At 41.6% G+C, this 18,065-nt stretch overlaps 1 protein-coding gene across 6 annotated transcripts; it reads left to right on the top strand.

Annotated features, from left to right (window-relative positions):
• Window positions 1-17,130, top strand: LOC103107377 (protein NipSnap homolog 3A-like). 6 transcript variants are annotated; one of them, XM_060199066.1, is made up of 7 exons: window positions 73-198; window positions 2,656-2,929; window positions 8,088-8,276; window positions 11,002-11,160; window positions 11,934-12,083; window positions 16,579-16,665; window positions 16,756-17,048. In XM_060199066.1, exons 2-7 carry the CDS (start codon window positions 2,800-2,802, stop codon window positions 16,830-16,832), a joined length of 792 nt encoding a protein of 263 aa, XP_060055049.1. In that variant the 5' UTR covers window positions 73-198; window positions 2,656-2,799; the 3' UTR covers window positions 16,833-17,048. The 6 variants fall into 6 exon arrangements, with proteins under 6 accessions (XP_007516231.1, XP_060055050.1, XP_060055053.1 ...); XM_007516169.3 differs by lacking the exon at window positions 2,656-2,929 and having other exon boundaries at window positions 1-198; window positions 8,066-8,276; XM_060199067.1 differs by lacking the exon at window positions 2,656-2,929 and having other exon boundaries at window positions 1-198; window positions 8,066-8,276; window positions 11,934-12,107.
• The last annotated feature ends 935 nt before the right edge of the window (window positions 17,131-18,065 follow it).

Raw genomic sequence — 18,065 nt, 5'->3', positions numbered from 1 at the left:
GGCCCCAGAGGCGGAGCCGGCGCCGCCCCCGGTCTAAGTCCACCCGCAGCGCGGGGGGCGGCCTTCAGAAGAGAAGCCCTGAGAGGTGACTTCTAAGAGCATCAGCCCAGCGCCCTCCGCCGCGCTTCAAGGGGCGCCATGCTGGCCCTCGGGAGCCGCCCGACGAGGCTTCTGGCCGCGCTCACGCTCGCACCTCAGGTACCTGTGGCCGCCCGTCCGCGAGCGACGCGCATGCGCAGTAGTGCCCCCACCGCGAAGCCCTGCGCATGCGCGCTGGTGTGGGGAGGGGCCCGCGAGGCTTCGAGATGCGCTGCAACGTGGGGCGCGCGGCTTGCGCATGCGCCCTGCATGCTCGTCCCGAACCCCTAGAGCTGAGCTGCTTCCAAATGCCAGAGCCCGGGAGCCCGGGACAGAGTCCTGACGGGGAGGCTCTTATTTTTACATCAGCTCCGGCTACAAGTGGTGCAGGGAGTTGAAGTGAGGGCTTTGGAGCCTCCGCATCACCATGCTGCTCTTCCCCTCCATACACACGCACACGCACAGCGCGGGCTGACCCGCCCTCCTGCCCTCCTGCCCTTGCTGCCCAGGGTCGGGGCCCTGAGAGCGTCGGAAGTGCTCCTGGCTGGGCTCTGGCGCCTGCCTCAGGGGTCTGCGCGCTGATTGGTCCGTTCTCGCTCCTGCTGGTCACGCCCCCTTTTGACTCCAAGTGAGGCGGGGTGAAAGGTGAAAGGTCAACAGTAGCCACTGCCAGTGTCACAGCTTCCTCTCCCCCCCCCCCCCCCAACCTTTTCCTGGGTCGCAAAGGCGGATGATTGACTTTCAGATTCTTGTGTTTTTGCTTCTGCTGCAGCCCTGCACAGCTCTGGTGGTGCTGGGGATGGAAGCTAGGGCCTCGGGTTCAGACATGAATGTTTTTTTTGCAGGCCTGTGCTGTCTCCCCCCCCAGTAGTAGTAGTTGTTGTTGTTGTTATTGTTATTAATTTAACCCAGAGGCCTGCTCAGCTCTGGCTGGTGGTGGTGCTGGGGATGGAACCTGGGACCTCAGGGCCTCAGGAAGGAGAGTCTTGCGGAACCCCTGTGCTGTCAGCCCAGCGCGATTGTTGTTGCCGTTGTTGTTATTATTAATTTTTCACAGAGCCCTGCTCAGCTCTGGCTGACGGTTGTGCTGGGGATGGAACCTGGGGCCTCAGGGAGTCAGACATGAAAGTTTTTTTTTGCAGAAGACCTGTGCTGTCCCCCTAAGTATTTATTATTATTACTATTAATAGTAATAATAATTTAACCCAGAGCCCTGCTCAGCTCTCGCTGATGGTGGTTCTGGGGATGGAACCTGGGACCTCAGGAGAGTCTTTTGCAGAATCCCTGTGCTGCCAACCCAATGTTACTGTTGTTACCATTGTTGTTGTTGTTGTTGTTATTATTAATTGAACCCAGAGCCCTGCTCAGCTAGGGATGGACGCTGGGGCTTCAGGCTTCAGGCAGGAAAAGGTTTTGCAGAAACCTTGTGCTGTGCTGTCCCCAGCCTTGTTGCAAACAAAGCTGGGGGCGGGGGTGTCCCAGCTCTGCTGGAAAAGGGGCAGCTGCACTGCAGAGCTTGCAGGTGCCTCGCTAGCTCTCTCTACTGATCTCTCTCCTATGAGAAAAATACATAAATAAATAAATAAATTTCGGGGTATCTCTCTCCGGCGGGGTGGTCTCCAGGGGAAAGGTAACGGGCTGGTTCTTTCTCGCTCACGACAGGGGTGACACGAAGTAAAAGACACCAAGGGACTCTTAGCGTGAATCTAGAATCTGAGTCCTAGAATCCCAGAATCCTAGAGTCCGTTTATTAGCAAAATGGACATGAGTTAAATAGAAAAGCAGTGAAGTTAATTATTGTTGAAATATGACAGAAATTATAGGTTTCTTAATGGTCGGCATGCCCCTAAGGTAGGGGGCTGGTATGACAGGAATTGATGAGATACAAGACAGTTATTCTCCATGACACAAGCAACTTAATTATCCAAAGGTATCTGAGAGAAGCATAGGGGTTAAACCCGTAGGGTGAGACAGAGAGAAGATGAATATCAAAAGCCATATAGCTTGGAATTTCTCTTGTCTGGGGTCTGAGGTGTGTGATGAAGTGTGTGATAAGATGTGTTCTTCTGTGATCAGAAGGTGACTTTGAATGAGTGAATCTGCGGCCATGTGGCCTGCAGTTAATGGAGGGAAGTACTGGGGTATCTGTGGGCCTGAGAGTCAAGAAGGAAAGAGCCAAGTCTGAGTTTCCCCCTTATGCTCACCTCGGTTGAGAGAGACTCACCAAGAGGTTATCTTCTCAGACCTCCATCCAAAGATGGGGTAGTTCTCCCTAAGCTCTATCAGGCTTACACATGATCCCAACAAAGAAAGAAACAAAGAGAGAGAGAGAGAGAGAGAGAGAGAGAGAGAGAGAAAGAAAGAAAGAAAGAAAGAAAGAAAAGGTAAAAAGGTGGTGGCTCACCTGGTTGGGCACACATGCTACAATGCACAAGGACCCAGGTTCGAGCCCCCAGTCCCCACCTGCTGGAGGAAAGCTTTGTGCTGAAACAGGGCTGCAGGTGTCTCTCTGTCACACCCTACCCTCTCGACTTAAGGCTCTCTACCCAAGAAAAATCATCTTTTTTGTTTTTATAGAAAAAGTAAAAGAGCTGATTGCCAGAAACAGTGAAGCAATGGGGCCCCAAGCCACAGGGATAATCCCTGTGGAAACACACGTACAGTGCAACAAGTGTCTTAGAAATGATTGCTCTACAAATGGCTTAAATAAAATAACTTAATATGGGGCCCCTGCAGAAGTGCAGCGGGTTAAGTGCACGAGGCGTGCAGTGCAAGGACCAGCATAAGGATCCCGGTTCAAGCCTCCCGGCTCCCCACCTGCAGGGGAGTCACTTCATAGGCAGTGAAGCAGGTCTGTAGGTGTCTGTCTTTCTCTCCCCCTCTCTGTCTTCTCCTCCTGTCTCCGTTTCCCTGTGTCCTAACAAGGACACCAATAACAACAACAATAATATCTGCAAAATAAATAAATAAATAAAAATGATTGTTCTACGAACAGCTCTAATAAAATGATTTAATATGGGGGCTTGGCAGAAACACAGCGGGTTAAGCGCATGTGGCGTGAACTTAAGGATCTGGTTCTAGCCAGGCTCCCCACATGTAGGGAGGTCACTTCACAGGCGGTGAAGCAGGTCTGCAGGTGTCTATCTTTCTCTACCCCTCTCTGTCTTCCCCTCCTCTTTTGGTCCTATCCAACAGAGGACCTAGTGGGGGTTGTATTGTTATATGGAACACTGATAAATGTTATGCATGTATAAACTATTATATTTACTGTCAAATGTAAAACATATGGAACACTGATAAATGTTATGCATGTATAAACTATTATATTTACTGTCAAATGTAAAACATTAATTCCCCAATAAAGAAATTTAAAATTTCTTATTGACAGCAATAACAACAATAATAATAACAGCAAAAATTTTAAAAAGGGCAACAAAAGGGAAAAAATAGCCTCCAGGGCATCGTACTCCCAGCTCTCAAATTGTATTATAGGGCCATTGTCATCAATACTGCTTGGTACTGGAACATGAATAGACACACTGACAAGTGGAATAGAACTGAGAGCCCAGAGGTAAGCCCAAACACCTCTGGACATCTAATCTTTGACAAAGGTGCCCAGACTATTAAATGGGGAAAGCAAAGTCTCTTCAACAAATGGTGTTGGAAAAAATGGGTTGAAACATGCAGAAGAATGAAACAGAACTATGATATTTCACCAAATACAAAAGTAAATTCCAAGTGCATCAATGACTTGAATGTTAGACCAGAAACTATCAGATACTTAGAGGAAAATATTGGAAGAACTATTTTATGCATTAATTTTAAAGACATCTTCAATGAAATAAATCCAATTACAAAGAAGACTAAGGCAAGCATAAACCTATGGGATTACATCAAATTAAAAAGCTTCTGCACAGCAAAAGAAACCAATACCCAAACCAAGAGAACCCTCACAGAATGGAAGAAGATCTTTACATGCCATACATCAGACAAGAGGATAATAACCACAATATATAAAGAGCTTTCCAAACTCAACAAGAAAACAAATGATCCCAATCAAAAATACAGAGAGGACATGGACAGAATATTTCACCACAAAAGAGATCCAAAAGGCCGAGAAACACATGCAAAAATGCTCCAAGTCTTTGATTGTCAGAGAAATGCAAATAAAGACAACAATGAGCTATCACTTCACACCTGTGAGAATGTCATACATCAGAAAAGGTAACAGCAGCAAATGCCAGAGAGGGTGTGGGGTCAAAGGAACCCTCCTGCACTGCTGATGGGAATGTCAATTGGTCCAACCTCTGTGGAGAACAGTCTGGAGAACTCTCAGAAGGCTAGAAATGGACCTACCCTATGACCCTGCAATTCCTCTCCTGCGGATATATCCTAAGGAACCCAACACACCCATCCAAAAAGGATTTTTGTACACATATGCTCTTAGCAGCACAATTTGTAATAGCCAAAACCTGGAAGCAATTCAGGTGTCCAACAACAGATGAGTGGCTGAGCAAGTAGTGGTACATATACAAAATGGAATACTACTCAGCTATTAAAAATGGTAACTTCACCATTTCCAGCTGATATTGGATGGAGCTTGAAGAAATCATTGTCAGAAATCAGTCAGAAACAGAAGGATGAATATGGGATGATCTCACTCTCAGGCAGAAGTTGAAAAACAAGATCAGAAGAGCAAACACAAGTAGAACCTGAACTGGAATTGGCGTATCGCACCAACGTAAAAGACTCTGGGGTGGGTGGATGAGGAGAATATAGGTCCAAAATGGATGACAGAGGACCTAGTGGGGGTTGTATTGTTATATGGAACACTGATAAATGTTATGCATGTATAAACTATTATATTTACTGTCAAATGTAAAACATTAATTCCCCAATAAAGAAATTTAAAATAAATAAATATATAACATAGCATAGAAAATAATAAAAATAAAATAAATAAATTTCACATTGAACAAAGAAGAAAATAAAATTCCTGAAGGAAAAAAAAAAAAGCCTCCAGGAGCAGTGGATTCGTAGTGCAGGTACTGAGTCCCAGAGTTAACCCTGGAGCAAAAAAAAAAAGAAAGAAAGAAAGAAAAAGAAAAAGAAAGACTTAATATGTTGAAATGCTTAGCTTTGGAACCTGTTTGCAGAGGGCCTTGAAGAGCTGGCCCAGGGTGTGGGTGGTGGCATAGTGGCCTGCTGGCTCCCTGTGGTCCTTGCCCAAGACAAGCAGCTTCAGTAACAGTGTAAGCAAGCATGATGACCACCAACTACAGCCTTTGAGAAATCCAGTCGTTCTGGGCATTAAACCCAGAGATTATATGCCTTTGCTCACAAAGCAGGATAAGAAGGTTAAAATGGGGGCCAGGTGGTGGTGCACCCGGTTAAGCGCACATGTTACAATACACAAGGACCCGGGTTCAAGCTCCTGGTCCCCACCTGGATGGGGAAAGCTTCACAAGTGGTAAAGCAGGGCTGCAGATGTCTCTCTGTTTCTCTCCCTCTCTACCACCCCCTCTCCTCTCAATTTCTCTCTGTCTCTATCCAATAATAAATAAGTAAAATAAAAAGAAAAGATATAAAAAAATTTAACTTGTTTTAAAAAACAAAAAAGATTAAAATGTCTCTGTATAATTCATCTGATATCCTCTACCACATATTGATATCTAAACAAGTATTTAACAATAAGTCTGTGGAAATAAAGCCATAGGTAACAGAGCAGAATTGCCTACATGAGGCTCAGAGGTCCCAGGTTCAGTCCTGAACACCATCATAAACCAGGATTGAGCAGTGTTCTATTAATGCATTTTTAAAAAGATAGAAGAAGAAGAAGAAAAAGAAGTAAAATATACTAAAGGCCACTTTATTCGTGAAGACTAAAGTGATGCCCTAAATGTTCATTCGCCCAATGTTAGCTTAATAGTACTTATTCTCCGTATCTATCAGGGCAGCATCAGTGATGGTTCCTCACAACTTTATTCCATACTTTCACTTCATTAACTCAACAAATTTTCCTTTTACTAGTGAATTGAAAGTCAGTGATAGGGGAGTCTGAAACACTCATGATTTCTCCAAAAATAGTTTTCTATTTACTCTCTGCCCTGCAACAGAAATCACCTCCCCATTAAGCACAAAAGCAAGTGATTTTTATCACTGTTTCTGCTGTGAAATATGGCATATGTCTCTAACCATATGTTCCCAAAGACAAATTCCTTGAAAATCAACTTTAAACTCATTGTTACACTTAACCTTGAACTCATTTTCTGAGTTATTTGTTTCATATATAATATTCTTATGTTATGGATGCTAGACAGTTTGTTTTTGCCTCCAGGGTCATTTCTGGGGCTCAGTGCCAGCACTATGAATCCACTGCTTCTGGAGGCCAGTTTTAGCATTTTATAGGATAGAACAGAGAGAAACTGAGAGAGGAGGGGAAGATAGAGAGGGAGAGAGAAAGATAGACACCTGCAGACCTGCTTCACTGATCGTGAAGCGACTCCCAGCACTGCAGATGGGGGATGGGGGGGGTGGCGTCTCGAACCGGGATCCTTGTGTGTGTCCTATGTGTGCTTGATCTGGTGTGCCACTGATAAAATGCCACTTATCAATGTCTGTCAGACTCAAGGATGGCTGCATTTATTGTTTTTTATGGCAAAGGTAGACAGTTGGGCAGTAGAATTAACTCATAATAAACATTAATAGAATGAGCTCAAATGAGGCAAGTACAATTAAGTCATGTGCACAATTAAGCAACATAAATGGACTGTTGTGGTTAGTAAACAAAACACCAGTCAGAGCAGAGGCCGAGTGTTTTCCTTCAGCAGATCAGGCAGTCGCTGAAGCCCAGAACTCACCCAAATCTTTGTCAGTACCTGAGTGTTTAGGAGATGATTCTTCCCATGTAATCAGAGTAAGGAAATGTGTGCATTCTGATTAAACTAGAAATTCACACAATGAGCACATGGCTATTAGAATTTTTTTTTTTTTTTTTTTTGCCACCTGGGTTATCTGTGGTGGGGCTTCATTCCTTCACAATTCCTCCATTTCTGAGGGACTTTCTTCTATTCTCAAAAGAGAGTGAGAGACAGGGAAAGAGATAACGAAAGAGAATAAAGAGACACAGGAAGGAGGAGAGCCCACAGCGCCACTCCACTCATGACGCTTCTGGGTGCAGGAGCTTTTGCGTGGGGGCCCCTGGGGTGATCATGACAGAGTGTGTGCTCTACCAGATGAGTCGTTTCCTGGTTTCAAGAACTAATAATTATTTTTTTAAAAGATTTTTCAATATTTATTTATTCCCTATTGTTGCCCTTGTTTTTTATCGTTATTGTAGTTATTATTGTTATTGATGTCGTCGTCGTTGGATAGGACAGAGGGAAATGGAGAGAGGAGGGGAAGACAGACAGGGGGAGAGAAAGATAGACACCTGCAGACCTGCTTCACCGCCTGTGAAGAGACTCCCCTGCAGGTGGGGAGCCTGGGACTCGAGCCGGATGCACGTGTGCTTAACCGGCTGTGCTACCGCCCGACTCCCAAGAACTAATAATTCTTAAAGGTCATTTCATTACCTTTTCTTTTTCCTGGCACTTGTGCATACATCACCATATTATAATGCAACTGGCTAGATCATAGGACCTAACTTTCCAGTCCTATTTTTGACCAGTCTTCTACTTCACTAAGTTTAGGAAATACTTTGATCTGGTCAGCAATTTTCATTGTTTAGACAATGTGTATGAGTTTCCTGTTTGTCAGATCAAAGTAAATGAAAGAACATTCCTACCAGGAAACATTGAGAATATTTAAAAGTAGTGACCTTAACTAACATCATTGCCAACAAATGTCTATGGAGATAGAACCACAAAAGTGAAAAATACATTCTGAGTCTATTGGGTGTCTTTTTCTTCCATCCTCACTTTTGATTGTACAACTATCATCAGCCCCGCCCTTCTAAAATATTGAAATGTCCTGTGTTGTTCTTCAGGTATGGTCATCTTTTACCACAGGTGCGAAACAGTATGATGAAACCATCTATGAATTTCGTACCTATTCTCTTAAATCTTCAAAGATGAATGAGTTCCTGGAAAACTTTAAGAGAAATGTTCATCTGCGGACATCTCACTCTGAACTGGTCGGCTACTGGAGCGTAGAATTTGGAGGAAGACTGAATAAGGCGTTTCATATTTGGAAGTATGGTATGAGTCATCAGATTAAGTACTGTGTGTAGACTGTGTTAGATATTCATTCCACTAGCTGTTATTTCCGTCTGTCACTATAAACACGCAGAAACTGTGTTAAAGCTCTTAATGAGCAAGGCCAGAAAAGGTCAGTATGTATGCTTGCTTTGCCATGCTTGTGATCAAGGATTCAGTCCAGCCCCTACACTGAGGGAAACGTGAGTATCATGGTGTCCTTCCATCTCTCTCCACCTCTTAGCCTCTGTCTCTCTTTGAGGTGTCTTTCCCTCTTTCTCTGTCTCTCAATCTTTGTTTCTCTATCTGAAAAAGTGGGCAAAGGGTGCTGCTGTAGCAGTGGCAACTACTAAATAAACAAACAATGCTGAAAAATTAAGTTGGTGATTAGTCTTTCCCAGTCTACACTCTGTCTGTTCTGAAACAATTCATTAGCATGTGGTAATGTCTTTACGGCGAAACATGACATTGTACCTATTAAATCATAACACTGCGAAGCAGATTTTTACTCTCAAGTATTTTTGAATGACAATGTAGTTTGTTTATAAGAATTTATAAGAGCACAAGTGGGTCAAGATCATAAATGAAAGAAGACTTGTTTTATTATTATAGAAATTATGGCTGGGTATCAGCGTTTCATCAGGAATTACTAAGCATTGTGGGACTTCAGAGGCAGGAGGTTGATAGGCACTGATAGTTGTCTTTCATGTCCTAACCTATTTCTAAGTTTGAATAAATCTGCACTATTTGAGGATTTTTGTGTTATTTCTGCACCCCAGAGTCTTAAGAAATTCACTGTTAGGACTGGGTGGTGGCACAAGTTACATGTGAAAAGACTACAGTTCAAGCCTCTGCTCCCCACCTGTAGGAAGGATGCTTTACGAGTGAAGCAGACCTGTAGGTGTCTCTCTTTCCTTCTCTCTCTCCTCCTCTCCCATTCTTCTCAGTTTCTGTCTTATCAAATAGAGAAGAAAGAAAGAAAGAAAGAAAGAAAGAAAGAAAGAAAGAAAGAAAGAGAAAGAAAAAAAAAATATATATATATAATGGCCACCAGGAGCATGGATTTGTAATGATGGCACCAAGCCCCAGAGACAAGCCTAGTTGCAAAAAAAAGAGAAAAGGAAAGAGATAGAAAGAAAGGGAAGGAGGGAGGAAGGAAAAAAGGAATTCACTGTCATTATACTAAAATATGGAGGGAAAGGGATTATAATGTATCATCATATTAGCGGTAACCTACTCCTGGTTTGGTAGAGGAAGGAGAACAGATTATAAGAATTCCTTAGAGTGTTTTGTTACTCTTGCAACTATTCTTTGTGTATTCCAAGTCAAGATTTGATGATATCCAAAACACTTGTAGTAATTTCATTTTGTGTTTGGTCACCATTACACAAAGTTAATAGAAATTAAGTGCACCATGCAAGGATCCCAGTTCAAGGCCCTGGGTCAGGTTTCACAGGTGTGAAGCAGGTCTGTACGTGTCTATCTTTCTCTATCTTCCCCTCTCCTCTCCTCTCCTCTCTATTTCTCTCTGTCCTAACCAATAAAAATGGGGAAAATGTCTGCTAGGAGCAGTAGATTCGTAGTATGACACCAAGCCCCAGTCCCAGTAATAACTCTAGAGGCAAAAAATATATGTATTTGAATATGAAAGAGGATACCTCTGTAATTAACGTGCTATTGTTTAGAATTCTTTCCTCTTACGATAGAAGTCTATCGCATGAAAATGCAGTCTTTGCTTTAAAGTATTGATAGTTGGAGATTGTCCCTCTTAAGTTACAGATAAAGTCCTGATAATGTTTTCTTAAAGCTCTGATTGTTATTACTTACTCTTATAACAAAACATAAAAATAAAATAAAATAAAAACCCGCTTTTAGCCTTAGTCTTAGAAAACGCTGATAGTAAATACAGTCCCAGGACCACCTGCTAGTGAAAATGTATCTATGCTTGAGGGCTTTAACAAAATCAGTCCCAAGTAAGAAGAATGGGTGTGAAAAATAAGAGAATCAACATCACTTCTTTATGAATTCTCTTCTTCTGTGCAGAGCAGAGGGTGTTAAAATGTACCCTAATGTTGTTTGTTAAATTTAATTCAGAGTAGGGGCCAGGTGGTGGTGCATTCGGTAGAACACACATGTTACAGTGTTCAAGGACTCTGTTTCAAACCCCCAGTCCGCACCTGCAGGGGGGAAGATTTTGCAAGTGGTGAAGCAGGGCTGCAGGTGTCTCTTTGTCTCTCTCCCTCTCCATCATCCCCTTCTCTCTTGATTTCTGGCTGTCTCTACCCAATAAATATTTTTTAATCCAATTCAGAGTCCACCTTAATCTTACTACAGCTACCACCATCACTGGGACGTGGGGGTAATCTTTATCCTGTGCTGATTCATTTAATCTTCACAACCATGCTGAATGTTGATGCTGTATCATTATTCCCAAAAGATTCCACAGCTTCCCTAAGTCATACAATTACCTATGAAATGATCTTTTAAATGGTACAGCCTCCAGAGCCCACTGTGTGACTTTGGCATTTGTTGTTTACATTTCTACTCCCTTTTGGATCCTAAACAACTTGGACACAAATCACACACACACACACACACACACACACACACACACACACACACACACACACACACACTTTCCCAGTGATGGACATATGCCCAGTTGATTAAACCTTGAGACAGTACAGGTGATCAAAAATTGCCACTTTCTTTTTCTTCTGCCCCACAGATAATTTTGCTCATCGAGCTGCCATTCGGAAAGCACTGGGCAGAGATACGGAATGGCAAGGGAAGTTTCTCATTCCAAATTTGCCTCTAATTGATAAACAAGAGAGTGAGATTACTCACCTGTTGTCATGGTGCAAATTAGAAAAACCTCCAAAAGAAGGTAATTCATTCTGTCCCATTTGGTCAATTTGAATTTTGGTAGAAAATACTTAAAAACATTTAAGTTATAAGAACGAGGAAGGGGAAAGGGGACTGGAGGAACTTGGGGTCCTGGTGAGTGTTGGGGGTGAGAGGGTCTTGTAGATACCTCTCAATGTGAGGTTAGAAATTGTTAGACATCTCTGGACTAGTGGCTGGGTGGTGGCGCACCTGGTTGAGTGCACATTACAATGCGCGAGGACCCAGGTTCGAATCCCCTGTCCCCACCTATAGGGGGAAAGCTTCACGAGTGGTGAAGCAGTGCAGGTGTCTCTCTGTCTCTCTTCCTCTCTATCCCCTCCCCCCCTTTCCTCTTGATTTCTGGCTGTATCTATCCAATAAAGATAATAATAATAAAAAAACTCCGACTATGAACTGTACTAGCCTCCCTAGACGTGAAGAAAACATAAGTTCCACTATTGATAGAATGAAAGAATGATGATAAGTCACTGTTCAATATGAACACATGTTGAGTGTTGAAATAAAAGGATCATGTCAATCCAGTTTTAAACCTAGGGTAGATTAGGAAATAAATTTAAACTAATTTAAATTTTGTCTTTTTTTCCAGGACTCTAAACTATATAGAGCATTTGAGATGCTACACAAAGCTATAAATATACATAAATTTCCAAATTTGTTTACATAGACTATTAGTCATCCGCTAGAATTAAGGTACCCTGATTAGAAACTTCTTGAATTTCTTTGATTAAATAATTATTTTTCTTCCTATCCTAGGAATATATGAGATGGTTATTTTTCAGATGAAACCAGGTGGGCCACTGCTCTGGGAAGAAGCATTAAAAAAAGCAATTCATGCTTATGCCAGTCAAGGCTACTCAAAACTGATTGGCGTTTTCCACACAGACTACGGAGCCCTCGACAGAGGTACTGTGGGTTTCTTCTATGAAGGTACAAAGCATATTTGTGATCTGTGGATTTCTTTGGTTCAGTTTATTTCTCTTCTGTATGTTTGGTTTATTTTTTTAATTGGAGTGTCAAAATTTTAGTTTCCCTGTAATTTTAAAGATCAAAACTAACCTATTGTATATCATGTTTATTTATATTTGACACCTTATAAAGCCTTTTTCAAATACATAGCTTTTTTTTTCATGAGATAGCAAAATAGTAGATTAATATTAATTGCAAAGTACCTAAATATTTATCTTTTCATCTTATTCCCCTGATTATTTATTTATTATTAGTGATTTAATGATGATTGACAAGATGGTGGGATAAGAGGGGTACAATTCATGCAGTTGCCACTACCAGAGTTCTGTATCCCATCCCCTTCATTGCACCTGCAACTTCCTGGCTAGAAAGCATTAAGATATAAAGCAGAGGGGGCGGGCGGTAGCGCAGCAGGTTAAGTGCACATAAGCAAAGCACAAGGATCCCCGTTTGAGCCCCTGGCTCCCAACCTACCGGGGCGGTCTTCACAAGCGGTGAAGCAGGTCTGCAAGTGTTTATCTTTCTCTCCTCCTCTCTGTCTTCCCCTCTCTCGATTTCTCTCTGCCCTATCAAAAAAAAAAATGGCAGCAAAGACAACAGTAACAATAATAACAAGGGCAACAAAAATGGGGAAAAAATGGTCTCCAGGAGCAGTAGATTCGTTGTGCAGGCACCAAGCCCCAGCAATAACCCTGGAGGAAATAAATAAATAAATAAATAAATAAATAAAGCAGAATAAATTGTTTAATAATCAGGAACCTAAAGGTAAGAGTATAGCAGTTAAGGTTTGGGGTCTTCATGTTCGAAGAAGTTAAAAAAAGTCTGACTGTTTATTTCTTAATAATGCAGTCGATTTTCTCTAAATGATAAAGTGATACATAAATCTTAAAGATGTTAAAAAATCATGGATATGTCAGGAAGCAGAAAAAAAAGCAAACACTTTTAAAATACTCCCACAGCTGGAGGTAGTAGTGGTATCATACTCATCTTACTGTTCCTGTGTTATTCATGTCCGTGTGTACACATGAATGACACAGAAATAAGAACAGAATGTTACAATGTATATGCCTGAGTAATAATGACTTACTAACACTCTTATCACAAGTACCCACATCAGACAGACATGAAAATATACACAGCTTTGGAAGAAATCTTTGTCACTGAAGGGGTTAGTGCTTTACAGTGCAGTCATCATCACATGCAGCTCACTTCACTATGTACCCAGCCCACCTTTCTTTCTATTCCTCCCGACCCCCTTTCCCCAGAGTTCCTTGCTTTGATGCAATGCACCATCTTGGTTTCCTGTTTCACTTTGTTTTCTTCCTCCTTGTTTCTTATTATTATGTCCCACTTATAATCATTTGGTACTTTTTAATTTTTTAAGTATTATTTATTTTTATTATCTTTATTTATTTATTGAATAGGGAAAGCCAGAAATTGAGGGGGTGGGGCAGATAAAGAGAGAGAATGAAAGAGAGGCACCTGCAGCCATGCTTCACTCACAAAGCTTTCCCCCTGCAGGTGGGGACCAGGGGCTCAAACCCTGCACACTATAACATGTGTGCTCAACCAGGTGCGCCACCACCCTGCCCCAGATCATTTGATATTTGTCCTTCTCTCTTTGGCTTGTCACAGTCTAAACACATTCAAAGATGACCATTTGATCTTTATTCAGAAATTTAACTTCTAATGATATATCCTAAGGAAATACAGGAAAGTATCTCAAGTAATAAAACAGAGCAGAAAAAATATTTAAAAATATGATGTCTGTCTGACAACACATGCTACAATAAAAGGCAAATGTACTTTCTTTTTTTTTCTAATAGGGTTATTTCAGGGGCTCGGTGCCGGCATGAAGAACCCACTGCTCCTGGCAGATATTTTTTCCTTTTTTTCATTTTCTATTTTTTTATTGGATAGGACAGAAATAATTGAGAGAGGGAGAGAGACAGACACCTGCAGACCTGCTTTACCTCTTGTGACGTGTCCTCCCTGCAAGTAGGGAGCTGGAGGCTTCAACACTGATCCTTGAGGGAAGAGAGCAGCAGAGTCCTTGCCCTTACTACTCTGCACTTAATCAGGTGTGCCACCTCCCAGCCCCAATGTCTTGTATTTTTCAGTGTAGAAAAAAGGCAGAAATGTGAACACACAATATAGATGCATTTATCTAATAATGCAAATTATATTTTTAAATCCTGTAGCAAACTAAGAAACAGTGAAGGATCAGGGAGACAGCTCAGCCTGTTCAAGCATATAATGTATATGCCGAAGGCCCCAGAAGCCACAGGTTCAAGCCCCAGTATCACCTTATGCCAGAGAGTACAATAGTTCATCTATGGCCGTAACACTCTGAGCATGCCCAGTCTCATCTGATCTCAGAAGCAAAGCAGGGCTGGGCCTCCTTAGTAGTTGGATGGGAGAAAGCAGTGGTCTCTATCTCTCATAATAGTAATAAGACAAAAAAAAAAAAAACAACAACAACAAAGAAGACAATGGAATGAAAGAAAGGGAAAACACAAAGCATGAAACTTACAGTGGCTGTGAGCTATTACAGCAGTCAAGGACTCTAAGGAGAGTGTTTGGGAGGAGGATGGTGGAGGAGGACTTAATTCTGTGATCCAAGTAGTGTGAAGACACCTGTTAACCTGTACTCACGTGACAACTGTGTTTTAGGTCAACATTTCCCCCAGTAAAAGTGATTTGAAAAAGAAAATATTACATACAGTAAAACCTTGTTCATTTTTTCTCATATTTTAAAAATATTTATTCCCTTTTGTTGCCCTTGTTTTATTGTTGTTATTGATGTTGTTGTTGGATAGGACAGAGAGAAATGGAGAGAGGAGGGGAAGACAGAGAGAGAGGGGGAGAGAAAGATAGACACCTGCAGACCTGCTTCATTGCCCGTGAAGCGACTCCCCTGCAGGTGGGGAGCCGGGGGCTCGCACCGGGATCCTTACGCCAGTCCTTGCGTTTTGCACCACGTGCGCTTAACCTGCAGTGCTACCACCCAACTCCCTTTTCCTCATATTTTTAAAGGAAATACAGTAAATATCAAGAGGTTTTCTTTTTTTTCTTTTTTTCTTTTTTTTTTCCTCCAGGGTTATTGCTGGGGCTCAGTGCGGGGGCACTACAAATCTATTACTCCTGTGGCCATATTTTCCATTTTATAGAGAGAAATTGAGAGAGGAGGGGGAGGGAGAGAGGGAGAGAGAGAAATGGACACCTGCAGACCTGCTTTGCTACTTGTGAAGCTTCCTTCCTGCATGTGGGCAGCCAGAGGCTCCAGTGCAGGTCCCTGAAGCTGGGTCCTTGTACGGGTCCATGTGCTCAGTACTAACTATGTGCACTTAACTAGGTGGGCTACCACCTGGCCCCCAACAGAGGTTTTCTACTGGAGTCAAAATCATGTCATTTTTTTTTTCTTTATTTGGCACAAATTTTCAATAGTAAACATAGTATTTTACAGTATTGCCTTTCAGATAAAGTAAAACACACTACGGAGTGAGGGAATCTGGAACTAGTCTTGGCTGTGTCTTTAACAATGTCTTAATTGTTGCCTTTGCTTCCTCTCTGGAGCCTCTTCTGTCCTAATCTATAAAACCAGTTTAATTAACATATAAATTTCTCTCATAAATCAGTGAGCCCTCAGAAATCTTATGACTGATAAGCTTAGTTTTCTATTTCTGATACTTATCATTTTTATTTAAAGAATTAGACAATATGGGGGTTGGGCGGTTAGCATAGCAGGTTAAATGCACATGGCACAAAGCACAAGGATCCCAGTTGGAGCTGCCGGCTCCCCACCTGCAGGGGGGTCGCTTAACCAGCGGTGAAGCAGGTCTGTAGGTATCTATCTTTCTCTCCCCCTTTCTGTCTTCCCTTCCTCTCTTTACTTATCACTGTCCTATCCAACAACAATGACATCAATGACAACAACAATAATAACCACAACAACAATAAAACAACAAGGGCAATAAGAGGAAAAAAAATAGCCTCCGGGAGCAGTGGATTCATGGTGCAGGCACTGAGCCCCATCAATAACCCTGGAGGAAAAAAAAAATTAGACAATATTTCTTGACTCGCTTTTTTCTCTTTCTTACTCATACTACAGGAATATTCTTTATATGTTAAGGGAACCTTACAAGAGCTCTGGTGAGCACAAAAATCTGCAGATAGTACCAAGTTCTATAGATAGACTATGTCTTCTCTCATACAGACCTATAGTAAATATCAATTTATACACCAGCCTCAGCAAGAGAGTAACAAGAATGATCAAAAGAATAGTTATACTTTGATAGCAGTCATAGTCTTTCTCAAGATATTTTCATCATAGTATTTTTAGACTGCAGTGGCCCATGGGTAACTGAAACTGCAGATAAGGAGTGACTACTCTTATAATAATTAGAATCTATTTTCTGCTGATCTCTGCAAGTTCATGTTCTTTGGTGGTATGAGAACGCAGACAATCGTGCAGCTGGGAGACATCGGTCTCACGAGGATCCCAGAGTGGTAGCAGCTGGTAAGCTATTTCATGAGGCATGACTGATTCTTAGAAAAAGTTTGATCTTTCAAGAACTTTACATGTTCTTCTTATGATTTTTTTTTCCAGTTCAGGAAAGTGTCAGTTACCTGGTGTCTCAGCAGAATATGCTTCTGATTCCCACGTCATTTTCACCACTGAAGTAGTTTTACACTGAAATGCAAAACATATTACATAGTGTCGCAAGATGCAGCTGCTAACAATACTTAAATTCTGGAGATTCTCTTTTATTTGAAGGTGGTGGTCAGTTAATGTCCTGTGTTTCCTTTTTTTAGAGTCACCTGTGTTCATTGTTAACTCCTCCCACTGTAAATTGAAAAATGATGCTATGAGTTCTCTGTAAATAAACTTTAGGAAAATTCTTTCATATGTTGAATTGTGCTTATAGTTAAATATATTAATTTTTGTTCATTTTGAATCACTAATAAATATACTTGAGACATCTACCTGTTGTATTCATTGTGCCACCCCCAGATCACCAAAAAGTTTATTTAATTAAAGAGAAAGTTAGAAGTGAAAGAGAAAAGAGGGGGCCAGGCAGTAGCGCAGTGGGTTAAGTGCACATGGTGCTGATCCTGGGATAACAACTCAGGAGTGAGGGGAAAGAAGCCTTGGGAAACTGCCAGGAGCCAGCCCTGGGCGAAAGTAATTCAGAGTCCCTGAAGGAAAGGGGTAGTCAGCGAGATGAATTAAGTGAGAGATACATCAGCTGTTTCAGGTGCAGGAGAGAGGTGTCTCTGTCCTCTGCAAAGTTTTTTTATTTAAAACTTTTTGCCTGGATATAGTTGACATCATGTAAGATTATTTTCATTAACATCAAGGATACAGATGATGTCATGTATAATTGTTTTCATTAACATCAGGAATAACCTTCAACATTATTATTATTATTATTATTATTATTATTATTATTATAGGTATATTTTCCTTAGAAAGTTTCCTAGGTCTGGGGCATCCTGATCTCCCCGTGAAAGTTTCCTGGGTCTGGGGTAGTCTAAATTTTCCCTTGAAATGACCATCTCCCTGTTCTGACCTTCTGTATGAATAAACATTTTTCCCTGGAGCTAAATCTAGTAGCTTTTCTTCTTAACCCATTCTTGGATAGGTCTAACTACATCATAGTAGGTTGTCCACCTAAAGAAATCTGCTGAAAGTGAGCACACACCCTGGGGGCTCTCTTCTGGTTACCCTTTGCATATATGACAGTTCACTGACTTTCAGCTAATGAAAGTTTCTTACTTCTACCCATATATCCTAACATTAACTATTTAACTACACAACCTAGTACATACTCATCACAAATGCCTGTTAAGTGGAAGCAGGGGGTTTGTGGGTGAGGGTAAGCAATAGAGTCTCTTTATATATTTAGATGGAAACCA

This window comes from Erinaceus europaeus, chromosome 10, assembly GCF_950295315.1.
Source record: "Erinaceus europaeus chromosome 10, mEriEur2.1, whole genome shotgun sequence".
Classification (NCBI taxonomy): Eukaryota; Metazoa; Chordata; class Mammalia; order Eulipotyphla; family Erinaceidae; genus Erinaceus; species Erinaceus europaeus.
Note: the sequence above shows the minus strand (reverse complement) of the source record. Positions and strands in the feature narration are given on the sequence as shown.

Bases quoted from the DNA above. Each gene is read 5' to 3' on its own strand.
- LOC103107377 (XM_060199066.1), top strand. From the start codon at position 2,800: ATGGGGCCCCTGCAGAAGTGCAGCGGGTTAAGTGCACGAGGCGTGCAG. The intron at 2,930-8,087 runs GTCTGTAGGTGT...CTTTTACCACAG, and splicing joins CTTCATAGGCAGTGAAGCAG to GTGCGAAACAGTATGATGAA. The intron at 11,161-11,933 runs GTAATTCATTCT...TTCCTATCCTAG, and splicing joins AGAAAAACCTCCAAAAGAAG to GAATATATGAGATGGTTATT.